Source organism: Drosophila takahashii, chromosome X, assembly GCF_030179915.1.
Source record: "Drosophila takahashii strain IR98-3 E-12201 chromosome X, DtakHiC1v2, whole genome shotgun sequence".
Taxonomy (NCBI): Eukaryota; Metazoa; Arthropoda; class Insecta; order Diptera; family Drosophilidae; genus Drosophila; species Drosophila takahashii.
Genome location: NC_091683.1, coordinates 5,317,007 through 5,330,601, shown reverse-complemented (window position 1 = coordinate 5,330,601; position 13,595 = coordinate 5,317,007). Strand labels below are relative to the sequence as shown.

The window sequence follows — 13,595 nt, the reverse complement described above, 5'->3', positions numbered from 1 at the left end:
ACTTGGCACATGATGATCCGTTCGGATGATCCATTCATGCCGATCCATCATCGGCGCTGCCTCAACATTCTCCACCCACTCCACCCGCCACCCACTTACCACCCCCTGGTTTTCCCCGATTTTCCTCGATTTTCTTGTTACTCACGCAAAACGTTTTTCGTGCGAACATCAACGGCAATCAATCGGCAAATGAAAGGCAATGCCAGGAATTGGGAATTGTGAAAATGAAAATGAAAATGCATTAAGATGTTTCGCTCTCGCGGAAAATCACCCCAAACCACCCACTTGGCATTTAAATATATGGAGCAGGGTATAAGAGCTATGATCAAATATGAGATACTCTACTTATTTTATATATTTCTGCCAAATATTTCCTGTTCCCAAAGAAAATATGATTTTGTTGACTTTTGAAGGGATTTATATTGATTCGTTTGAGTTAGGATCTTAGTCTAAGAAATAATAACTATTTTAAAAGTAAATAAATGAAAAGAATTTAGTTTTAGTAATCTTTGAAGGTAATTATATTGATTCGTTTTAGTCAGGATCTCATTATAAGAAAATAATAAGAAATAATTAATACCTTGATTTGTTAAGTTAGGATCTCAGTATAAAGAAATTATATTAAATAATTATTATATTGATTTGTTGAGTTAGGATCTCATTATAAAGAAGGGTACTCTGATCTTCGATTCCCCGATTGCTGACCTTGCCTTTGGTTAGACATCGATCGGGTTGGCTTCATAGTTTTTATGTTGCCGTTTTTCATGGGTTTTCTTTTTAAACAAATAAAGAGGCGCATTAAAAAAGATATTGTCGACAATTGACGAAAACAGGCAACATGCTCGACGGCTCTTTACGCAATCCTCGTTTTTCGCCTCTTGCGAGTGAAATGGAAATGAAAATGAAAAACGAGCGAAGGTCGCCGCGTGTGCGAGTGTTTATGTTGTTAATCTAGAGACTCTATAAAAACGCATCTATAAGTGTAACAATATTGTTTTCTGCCCCATTCATTCGCATCTGAGTATCTGCGAATCTCTTTTGGCTGCTGTTTTCCATCCGCCGATTGCTGAATGCAAATATTTGTGATTAATTGAAATTGTGCAGGAACTGCACTTTGCATTTTCATTTGCGTCGATTCCCGAAAAACGGAAGATGAAAATCCATGGCAAATCGTGCATGCCGTGCCATCTTGTTATCATCATCATCATCGTCGTCGGGAAAACGCTTCCCATTTTCCCATTTGGGCCTGTTGCCATCGATTTTCAGCTGCATGTCATTTGTGTAATCGATATTCTGCCTCAAACATGCCTTGTTTGTTTTTGGTTTGTTTTTTGTTTTGTCAAATACTTGGATGGGTTTCGATGCCGTGATTTGTGTTTGTACCGCCCCTTCCACCCACTTGTTGCTCATCGAATCATTCGAGGATTCGAGCCATTTTGGACCAAGGCCGAGGGCAGGCATCCATATTCCATTTTCCCTCTCCCACCTCCCCTCGAAAATCATCAAATGCAATTCGAGAATGGTTCACAAGGCTCTTGGCCATGGCACTAAGTGATTGGTTAACGATTTCGTTAAATACTTCGTTTATACGCAAAGGGCTCTCAAGGTTTTGGAGAAAACAAAACTTATATAGAAAATATAGGATGTGAAATACAGGTATTAATTTTCACTAAAAATAAATTAAATTAATGTAAAACGTAAAAATCTAAATTATTCTTTTCTGGCAATTCGCATATTTTGCCCCCGCATAAACGCATTTTCCGACTGCTATTTCTTTGGGTCGTTGCTGGCCGTTGACGTTGCAAACAATTTGCGTGAAAAACACTTTCCACACACACACACACTGCCAGATAGACAGTTTGAAGCCCACTCACCCACACTCACTTTTCGGACGAACATTCGCATTTTAAATTGCTACAGTAAATATTATCGCTTAGGTGACGTATTATTTTGATTCAGAAAACACCTCACATGTGAATTTATGGTCGTTTTGAATATAATTTACTTTCCATTAACAAGATGCTTTATAATTGGCTGACAATTTTTATAAGAAATTTGGAGATGGACGATTGATGTTAACTGGATAGAACATGGTATTACTTAGGTGGTCAAAAATTTGGTTTATTATTTTGAGGAATTTTTAGATGGTTCTAAAAGATTATTAGATTATTATAAATAATAAAATAAATAAGTAATAATTTGTGTTAAATATTTAAAAAATGTTAAATGCCATCCTATAGCCACTGTATGAACATCGGTATATAGACTGGATTTTCCCCGTGCTGCCGGCGTCGCTGCCTCTGCTGGCGCCTGGCGCGACTGCGACGCCGGCAGAATTTTGAGGCCTGCGAGCAGAGCGATCTTCAGTACCGCGCACGCCGGTGATCGCTTCGCACTTGTTTTTGGCCAAAACAAAAAACACAAAGAACAACAAAATAATAATAATAAAAATACGGGATAAAAATAAAAAAGGACAGCGGGTAAAATCCTACAATTGTGCCATTTTTTTTGCCAGTGCATTTGATGATCGTGTTGTGAAAAACTGATAAATCCGAAAATCAACGTCGAATTTCTCGATTCTTGATTCCCATGTGAATAGTGTCGCGTTGGTCGTTTCTGTTGTCATTCTCGTTGATGACGTTGTCAATCTGCCCTTGTCCCCCCCTCTCGCTCTCGCTCTCCCCTCTCCCTCTAACAATCTCGGCCCCTCTCTTTCTTTAGCCCAAAATTATATGTAAAATTCTTGAGTTTTTTGTGAGTGCTATTTTTTTGTTGTTGTTTCAATGTTGTTTCTTTTTTGTTGTTATTATTTGTGTGTGCCGAGCGGCACGGTGAAAATGTGAAAAATGTGTGCGACAACTGTGGCCCCGCCCCCTCAGCCTCAGCCGCCCCCTCTGCCTGCGTCGACGCCGGCGCCGACGTCGCTGTCGGCTGCGTGGAAAAGAAAAGAAAAAAAAAAAGTGAAAAATAAATGAAAATGAAAATTGTTTCGTTTCGTTTCATTTCTTTTGTCATTTGAATATAAATAAGTATATATCTAGACGTCTGTCTATTTGTCTCCCCTCGCATATATATGGATATATGTACATATATCGGCTGATCTATATACGATCCGTACAGTCTTAAGTGTTTCCCGACGCAAGGAAAGCCGAAGAAAAACCGAATCGGTCGGAATTGGAAAAGCAATTAAAAGCCAAGAATCCAAGGAAAGTAGGGAGAAGGAGGAGGAGGTCAAAGTGCAACTGTGCAGAGCGAGAAAAAGTGGAGTAGGTCGATGAATGGATCGCCTGCATGGCCCACATCACGACGACGCACGGCAGCTTAAGCCAAGCGCCAAGGTAAGCGTTCCCGTTACCGTTACCGTTACCGTACCGCCTCTGCCGCCGTACCGCCGCTGCTTCAGTCGCCGTCGCTGCCTCAGTCGCCGTCGCTGCCGCCGCCTCTGCCCGCGTCGCTCTTCTATAAGATTTATAAGATCTTTGGATCTATGATTTAAAACTCAACGGGGATAGTGTCTTTACTACCTCGAGATCTATCCAAAGATTATTATAAACATGACAGGATTTTAATGATAGTAAAATGTTTTAGACTCAGGGGATGCCTTAAAATAAAATCTTAAAAATATATTTCTACTACATTCGTATCATAACCGGTATATAAAATCAATTTTCTTTAAAATTCTTTACAAATAAAAAAAGGGAAGTAGCTAAATTCACTTAGAAGGGATTGATATAAAAGTAATTATAAAATAAAATATGTTAAAGAGAAAGAATATAATTTTTAAAATCACAGTAATATAAAAGATATCGTTTAATAGCTTTTTAATATCCACGGATAACAAGTTTATATTTATTAGAGACATTTTTTAAACTCTTTTACTTTTGTGGCTAAAATCTCCTTTTTATTTTTTTAATTATTTAAAAAAAATACAAAACGTTTTATTGTTTCAGTGCTTTCAGTTCGAAAATATAAATAATTAAAACAAGTGTGTTTTCTAATTGAGCAAAAGCCCTTAGTCAGTGTGTTTTTGGGATTATTAAGTATTCAGTCCCCAGTTGTTGTTTCCCCAATATATTTTAGACCATTTCGTTTTTGTTTGCCACGCGATTTTGGACTTTCATTTTCTTTCTCTATTTTCTATTTTCTTTTTTTGTATTTTGTATTTTACTCTGCACGCGCTTCGGCTAAATCATTTCTTTTTCCATTCTGCATTTAAATTTGGTTTTATTATTTTCTAAATATTTACTTTGGAGCGAGCATTTAGCGTTTACGACTTTTGGGGCCTGTACAAAATGAACACGGGATTTTCGCAGGTGCCAACGGGGCAACGTTTGAATTATGATCTGTGGCATCAAGCCCCCAAAATAGTTGAACAGATGATCATTATCCACGGTCATGTAATCTCTTTGGAACCAAATTCCTAACTATTTAGGTTTTCTGTGTCTCTGTGTTTTATGTTATATTTTTTCAGTTTTTTTTTGCTTTTTGCTGTCATCGATTGGCTAATTAACGTGGTCCAAAAGCGCATATGCCATGCATTTGTGTTCACTCAAGAAGCGAAAGGGACAGACTAAGTGCGAGTGAGTGAGAGACAGGTGATGATTATTAAGACGAAGGGTCAACCTTGGCGGCGACTTAAAATGCGCTAACAAGCGGACTCCCATGTCTCCCGGGTCTTAGCTCACCTGCCCCGCTTCCCTCTCTCGGTTAACCATAATTTCTCTCTCGCTAACCTCTCTTTGTTTACTCTCCGCCTGCAAAAAAACACTCTCTTTGTCCACTTTTCTCTGCGGCAATTTCTACTTTGTTTAAAGCCAAGGCTCAAGTCGGTTGAAAATTAAATTAGAAAGCATGACTGGAGGCCTGGTTGTAAAAACAGCCCTCTAAATACACTCTCTAAATGATCGGTTAAAATAAAAAGTTTTTATTTAACCTCCAGTTAGAATTTTTGCCAATAAACAAAGGTTTTCTGATTGCAAAACTTAATTTAACTCGAAAATAATATTAAGTAAGAGCATTTGAGAGCAAATATTTAGTTGTTTTACAAATATCTAATAGTTAAATTTAACCGAAGGTTATAAAATTTTTCACAAATAGAGACTCCCCGTGGGAAAGGGTGGCCCCCGTCGATCGTCGGTGTCTTTGTGGACCACCAAGTCGACCTGCAACCACCCAACCTCCCAACCACCCACTGTCGCTGTGGCTGTGTCAACCCGCCACGCGGTTGCACTTTCTAGTGGCGCGCGCGCCCGTTCACATCGCTCCCTCATAAATCATAAAAAAAAAGAAACCGTGGATTTCGTGCGTCGCGTGGGTGCCCCAAAAAATCCACAAAACTGGTGTCTGGAATTATGCATGCGGCGCCCCACGTGCGCTCGCCAGCAGAGATGCGTCACAAGAAGAAGAGGTAGTGAGCTCTCCAGTCTCCAAATCTTCAGTTTGGAAGATTGAAAAAAAATCCGAAATTCCAAATTCCAAAATTCCGATTCCAAAACTCTTTTGAACGGCTCGTTGCATTTGATTTGCTAATTTTTTCTGAATATTTTTTTCAATGTGTGTGCATGTGGCTTGTGTGTGAATTCGGAATGATCCGCACATCGGATGATCGGAATGGAAACAGGCAAAAGCAGTTTGTCATGCAGGATAATTTTAAAATGATGTAAATATGTGACACGACCCGTAGTACATACCAAAAACCTAAAGACTGCTCAACTTTGGATTAGAATTGGATAAGTAAGGAATCATCGCTAGCATTGTAATGCCCATAGGATTTATTAAAGGAATTTCGCCCACTTAGTGAGTTTGTTGCTATTGTAATATTATATTAGTAGTTTTTAGTTTTTTTTCAATATGTAAAATAATAATTAAATCTAATTTTATTAAACCGTTCCTTATTGTTATTACACAGAAAAAAAAATTCGATGTGAAATAGGGTATATTTTACCTTATATCATATCAAAATGATATGAGTAACTTGACTTTTAATGTGATCAATGTGATCTTTTGTACATTTTTTTTCCGTGTAGGAAAATATGTTTTATTTTCGCCTACTTTATGATAATTTTATGAAAAAACCGCTGGATGTATATATTTTTCTCCTGATTTTGAAGCCAGTTCCAAGTTGGCAGTTGAAGTGGCAAAGCGGATATGTTAGACGGCACGAAACAATCCCATCAAGCTCCCTCTTCTTTTTTTTCCCCTTTTGATTGCCACAACCTTGACGTGAAGCGGAAATATTTGCCCAGCACTTTTCGCCTTTGGTTTTTCTTTGTTCGGTTTCCATTTTCCGTTTGCAGCGTTTTGTGTTTTGTTTTCACGAAAATTTTTTAATTGATTTGCCTTTGTTTTGTTGTCGTTGTCGTTGTCGCCTTCACCGTGGCCATGACCAGTTAGCCGCAAAAACAACCTCCTCCTCTTCTCCTCAGTTCACCCCATTTCACATCATTTCACCGACTTTCTTTCTGGTTTTTTTTTTTTTTGATTTTCTTGATTTTTTTCCTTACGAAGCACACACGCAGTGAGGAGCGAGCGGAGAAAAGGCCATAAATTTTGTTATTTTTAGCATGCAAATCGTTTTGTCAGCCTTCGAGGCAAATGACTTGGTCGAGGGGTGCCTTCATCTTCATCTTCCTATCCGTCCGACTTCCAGCTGGGCAAGATCCCCCTGTCCCCGATCCCCCAGCTTCATCATCTTCTATGCAAAATCCATGCAATCCGCTGCACTCGTGGCTGAATGTTGAATTTATTTGTTTGTCTCCTCCGAAAAACCTTTGTCTCGGTGAGCTCTGGCAAACATTTGATCAATAATATTTTGGAGTAGCCCCCGAACCCCGAACCCCCGTAACCCCCACCGAAAAACGCTCGTTCGCCATTCGCCTCACGTGCCGTGACTGCTTATTAGCCATGAAGGTTGCCGGCGCCAGCTGAGTTGAGTTAAGTTGGGCTCACAGGCGGAGAAAAAATTGCATCGATTTCAAAATCTACTTTTTATTAAAATATTTTTGTAGGTTAATAAAAATTTTTTTTTTATTTCGTAATTTTCAAGTTGTAAACCTGATTAAATTTTATTAAAATCTAAACAAATTTATTTAAAATCCTTTGGTTTTCAAAATAATAGTTAAATAATTTTAAAACAATAATAAAAAAAAATAATTTATTGTTTTTCGAATAATTGTGCTGTTTTGGAAATTATTTTTGAAGAAACTGATTTATTGTGCTCGGTTTTTTGGCTCAGTGCTGGCTTGGTTTGGTTCAGCTTTTGCCACATGGTCCCCGAGCATGCAACCCCTCCGCCCAACCTCTGCTGCTGGTGGCCCACCAGGCCAGGGCAATTTGCATGGCAACAAAAGCGGCAGTGAATGTGAAATGTGAATGTGAAATGGGAAATGTGAAAGGCGCAGAGAGCCGGCCATGATCCATGGTCCAACATTGCGTATGCGTCATATGCTCAATGTTGCTGGCTTTGCCTTTGCCGACAAATTGCAATTGCACATGCAATTCAATTCAATTCACTACCATTGCATTCCATTTCCAGCACCCGGCAACAATTGTCCTTCGTCCTTGCCACAAAATGGGGGAAAATGATATTGGAATTTAAATTCGAATTTGATTCGGAATATGAATGGCTGCTTGGGTTTTACGAGCCATAAGTTGCCATTGCCATACGTGTTTTTCCGCTGAATTCATGAAAGAAATTAGGCAAATGATAATGCAAATGGGAAAAGACCAACTGATGGACTTTTATGGCCATACCTTTGATTTGTTTAATTTTAAGAAATGAAAATGGATGGCTGTGAATTGAATTTTTTCTTCTGGTCGAGGCCATGTTGGTAATAACTTAACAGTATGCTGCTGTTTTTACACTCTTCCAAATAAAAAAATAGTAATAATAAATCTTTATAATAATCTTTCAACTTTTTAATTAATTTAGGGAGTTATATTTTTGATTTGAAACAAAGAAAAGACATTGATTCTATAAAATGTTAAACTATTGAAACAAAAATATAATAATTTTGAATGAATTAAACACAACATTTAAATAAAATTTAAATTTTTTAACACTAAATATTATTAATTTTTATTTATTAAATAGCATTTGATTAAATTAATAATTATGCAATTGCCTTTATGGTAGAGTTAGCCTTGATTTTGCACCGTGCATTGTTGCTGCTGCTGCACACACATTAACATTAATCGTCATGCGAACGCACACATACTCACACACCAACACACACACACGGCACTCACACAGCGAAGGAGTTACGAAACCGAGGGACCAGCAAACGAGCAAAACAAACTACGAAAATGACGAACGCGACAACGACAACGACAACACAACGACAACACAGCGACAACGACGACGACGCCGACGACACGAAGCCGAATTGAAATGTTGCCCTCGGCTGTCAGACACACACACTCACTCACACACACACAGTCGCTTTCGCACATTTACGGGCAAAATAATAGGCACTAAGATAAGAGCAGCGGCATTAACATATTTTAAGTTTTTCAAATGAAAACCTAAAAAGTGAAGTTTGGACTGATAAATGAGTAAGAATCGATTGAATTTTCGCCTAGTAAATGAATGAAATTTAAGTGCATTTTGGCCTCATAAATAAGTTAAAGTCCAATAGCTTTTGGTTAAATTAATGAAAAGGGAGTATTAATCTTAAAGTTATAATGAAGCAAATAATGCAATTTTTATATAAATATAAATAAAAGTTTTGAAACCTATTTTTTAAGTAAACTATGATTGATTATGATCATAAAAAAATTCAAATTATATTAAAGTATAAATATTAAAAGCATTAAAAATATTTAAAAAAAGGGACCTAAAAGGGCAATACTAATATTATTGAATTTGGCAAAAAATTATAATATTATTAATAAAATAAAAGAAAATTAAGCTAATAAAAGACCCGCAAAACTGTGCTATGATTTTGCCCACAATTGTTTGCTATCCACTCGTAACTCGAAGTTCGCGAGCTTTGGCCTTTGTTGTTCTTGTGAGTTGAGTTAAAGTCGGGCTGCCATGTGTGCATATGTGTGTGTGTATTTTTGAGTGTGTGTGTGTGTGTGTTACCACCATCTGCAGCATTTAGTTAAGTTAAGCAATGAAGTGAACCCAACTGAACCGAAACTGGCCGAAATTGAAACGACGACAACAGCGATGAGGAATCGTTGCCATGCCTATACTATATAGGATATGGGATATAGGATATATATTGTGTGTGTGTGTGAGCGGTTCAAGTGGTGCTGCTGGCTTAGATTTCTGTTCCTCATTTTTGTTATTTTTTTTTTGGAATTTTTTTGGTGCCGTTTCTGGGTTTTTGGCGAGGATATAGAATAGTTTGTCCCGGCCAGCCAGCCAGGAAGCCAGTTAACAGGGCTCTCTCACTCATTCGCTCTCTCTCGCTCTTTTCGGTTGTGTGTGTGTGCGTGTGGGGCAACTTCGTTGTTGCTAGTGGCATGGCCACTGCTGCCACTTCTGCCACTGCCACTGCCACTGAAACTGCTGCTGCTGTTGGCTTTTGGCATTGTCAACAACGCGGCACAAAGTTCATACAATTGTGACACGCGGCGCGTTAAGCACGTGGCTCTGACTGATAAGAAAACAGAGTTAGGATCCAGGAAATAAAATAAAAAAAATAAAATAAATAAATCAAAAATATTAAAGGAATTTTTTAAACAATTTTTTGAAAGTGTTTCGAGTGTTTCAAGTGATAAGCTAAACTGTTTTTTGCATTGTGATAGAGATAGATAAGCTGCAATGACCTCCTGACCCGCCGTCTGTGTCACAGTGATTTTTGTTCGAGTGTCGCGTGAGAAAAGTGCGTGGAAAAGTCAAGTCGATTAGGCGATTAGCTAACGTCTGGCCATAACCATTTACCAGTTTTCGAGTTTACCAGTCACCAGCAACCGGAGCAGTGCATTCAACTCCATTTGGATGCAGTCCAAAGGAAATAAATGCAGGAGGAGGGGTCCTTAAGGAAGTTTAGGCCAACCATTTAGCATGATTGCAAAACTGCAATTGCAAAACAAGAAAACTTACAAAAAAAAACAATAACAACCGTTTAAATACACGTTTAATTCAGGCAAACTAATTACGGCACCTTAAAAACAATTTATAAAGCAATAAAAAATAAATTAATTAAATACAAATTAGAGAACAACCCACAAAAGTTAAAAATAAATCAAGCATTAAAACACGTAAACTGTCATAAATTAAAGTTATTATTTAATTAATTAATGTGCATAAAGTATTATGAACAATATAAACTTAAGAAAAGCATACGTTTGTGATACTAAACCAATAAACCAAAACAGTGTTCGCTCATTAATGTGTTAAACTTAAATAAAATTATTTAAAGACATTCTAGAACACAAAGAATTTAAAACCCTTAAAATATCTAATAAAAAACAAAAAATTAAATTAAATTAAAAACCATTAAAATTGCTAAATAGTTAAATATGTTTTATAAACATTAAATTGAAAGGCTTAAAAATCGACGAAAAATCACAGCAATGAGCAGCAACAATGGCAACGATCAGTCGCAAGCACCACCGGCAACAGCAACATATGTTGCAGCTGCAGCAGCAACAACTACTGCCCATCAGGAGGCCAATGCAGCTGCAGCAGCAGCAGCAGGATCAGGATCAGGATCACAGGTTTCGCGACCTGCAACAGCACCAGCTCGCTCCAGCAACAACAACAACAACGGCAGCAGCAGCAACACCAGCTTTTACACTGTCAATCTGAGCAACACGGACGGCAGCAACAACAACACCAGCAGCAGCAGCAGCAGCAGCAATGCGAAGCAGGCCAGCAACAACAATCACAATGAGAGCAGCACTTTGGTGGTCAACACCAGCAATACGGCTGCAACAGCAACGGCAACATCGGCTACCAACAACAACCACATCTATGTGAATCCGCACAGCTACGACAGCAGCACCACCGGCAGCGCCAGTGGCTCCACGGCGGTGATGTTGCCACTGCCACTCACTTTGCCGCTGCAACACCTGCCACAGCAACACCTGCAGCCGGCAGCAGCAACAGCAGCAGCAACACTCGAGCAGCAGCAACACCCTCTGGGCAGCAGCAACACGGGTGCCATCAGTCGCATTGGCACCTCCACATCCACCACCCTGAGCACCCTGAACACATATCTCTTTCCCTGCGGCGCCGATTCCGCGAGCAGCTGCGATTTGGACAGCAATTTCAGCCAGATGCTCGGCGGAGGAAGCGAAGGCAGCCAGGCAACGGCACCCGCGGGATCTGGATCCCAGTCGGGATTGGGACTGGGATCGGGATTGGGCGTCCAGTTGGGACTGGGCTTCATCAACAGCCGACGGCGCATTCGGCGGCTCTTTGGCGTGGCAGTGGGAAATGGTGAGATGGTGCCGCCCGCTTTGGCCGCCACGCCCACACCCTATGCCGCCGCCCTGCGGCGACGCAGCTCGCAGCAGGTGTTGCAGGTGCAGCAGATGAGCAAGAAGCGGGAAAAGGAGCTGGAGGACATGGAGCAGCAGCAGCGAATCGCAACGGTGGCCTCGGCAAATGCCGCTTTTCTCGAGCGACGCGAGCAGCAGCAGCAGCAGCAGCAGCAACATTTGCAGTTTGCCTTTAATCCCCTGCAATTGGAGGCTGGGAAAAAGAAGAAAAAGAAGCCACCTGGACCGCCTGCACACACGAGACAGCAATCGTCGCGAACCATGGACGATCCCATGATGAATCGGCCCAGGAAAAATACACCGGCGGTCAGCAAGAAGAAGGAAAAGGGACCCGAGAACCCCTATGAGAAGTACCCATCACCAAAAATCCAAATCCAAAAGCACCCACCGCTCTTAAGCCTCACCAAAAAAATAATTAAATTAAATTAAGAGAGAACAAATATATTTAATTAAATATTATGCAGCAAAACAAGATGCTTATCTTTGAATTTGATTTACGCGCTGCCATTTTGTTTGATTTACTCGCTTGTAACGATTTGAATAAAATGATTAAGAAATATATATCTTTAAAATTTTTGAGTACCGCTTTGCTTTATCGCTTCTCAACGCTTTTTCGCCTTGTTGACATTCTACTTTGCACCCAAAGTTGCAAATTTTATCTTATGCCCATGTGACACTGGCTAAAAATACAGGATATTTCTGAATATTATTCTGTATATTTTTTAAAAAATATTATTAAACAGCCATTAAAACGTATTGAGTTATAATATAAAGATTTTATTGGTAGAAGCTTTAATTGTAGTTTAACATATTCAAGAATATATTACAGGTTTTTTGTTATTTATCACAATTATTAATTAGGTAAACATAAACATAGGTCACATAAAAAATGTAAATGATTTGGATACATTTATTTATTTCCATTAATTCACATTAAAATCTAAAACTAATTCGCTGTAATTTTCGGCAATTTTTATTTTAGCTTTTTTAAATTAAAAAAAAGTTTTAAATAATTTACATTTTATTATTAATATTTACAAAATGTTAACTTAATTTTATTTTCAATTGTGATAAATATTTAGCTCTTGTGTATGATAGTGTTCTCCTGCTAATTGCCACTTTCCAGCAATTTTACGCAAGTGTCACATGGGTGTAATCAGCTTGCTCGCTGAGATTTGGCTTGGCCATCCCACAGGGCGTATGCGTAATGTCCGCAACAGAGGCAAGTTTTTGGCCTGGGGTCAGAGACAGGGCGACAAAGCCAGAGCCAAGTTGCCGCCAAGTCAATGCCCGTAAGTCAGACACAGACACAGAAACAGAAACCGTAAACGAATCCAGAAACCAGAATCTATAACCGAATCTGAATCAACAGACAGTAGACGGCGCCAGCTCGAAATTCTGGCCAAAAAAGAATAACTTTGAGAGCAAAAACAAGTAGTGAAAAGTTGGGATGGCAAAGAGGATGGCGAGAAATAAATGCGTAGTCATCTGTGCGTCTAACTGGAGCCGGCATAAGTCAGTGTCCTAACCCACGGATCCTGGGAGATGTCCTAACGAGATATTACGTATACGCCACCGGGTTGAATGGTGACTTTGTTAATTGCCCTAGGTCAGCAGAAATCTCTGAACTGAAGGATCTTTGACAGCTGTGTTATTCCTACCTATTTATGACCGAAAGTTTGACTTTGGTTTTCTTTCCGTCATATATACTTACCGCCTTTATGTAATGCCTTGGTTTCTTTTTCGGGGCCTGGAATGGGTGAATCGGGTGTGGAATTGCTTTAATGTGGCTTGCGTGTCGGCTGTGTGTGGACTGTGCCCTTTGTTGCTCTGCTTTCTTTTTTTTTCGCTGCTAAAAAGGAATTTATGTCAATGCCAGAAGCGACAAACAACAAACAGCTCGGCGAAATAGCAACAAGAGAACAATAACAGAAAGCGAATATTATAATGGAATAAAGTGGAAAAGGGCGGTGTGGGCGGTGGAAATCGGGAGTACTGGGTACTGGGTACTGAGTACTGACTTGGCCCCAAAACATTACTCTGCAGTTTCAGTTAATTGGCAAGGCACACACACACTTACACACTGGCACACGCACACACACATCCGCTTGTTTCCGATGCCTATCCCCCTTTTCAGT

General features: G+C 39.4%; 2 protein-coding genes across 7 annotated transcripts in view; both read left to right on the top strand.

The window, feature by feature from the left end:
- The window catches only part of LOC108066900 (potassium voltage-gated channel protein Shaker), a 155,266-nt gene that overhangs the window by 51,768 nt on the left and 89,903 nt on the right, over positions 1 to 13,595 (top strand). The window lies entirely within an intron of this gene.
- On the top strand, positions 2,456 to 12,131 carry LOC108066876 (serine/threonine-protein kinase phg2). The gene is given in 4 exon segments (XM_070218495.1): positions 2,456 to 2,754; positions 3,121 to 3,338; positions 10,500 to 11,860; positions 11,863 to 12,131. Coding segments are annotated over 3 exon segments (1,677 nt in total). The 5' UTR covers positions 2,456 to 2,754; positions 3,121 to 3,291.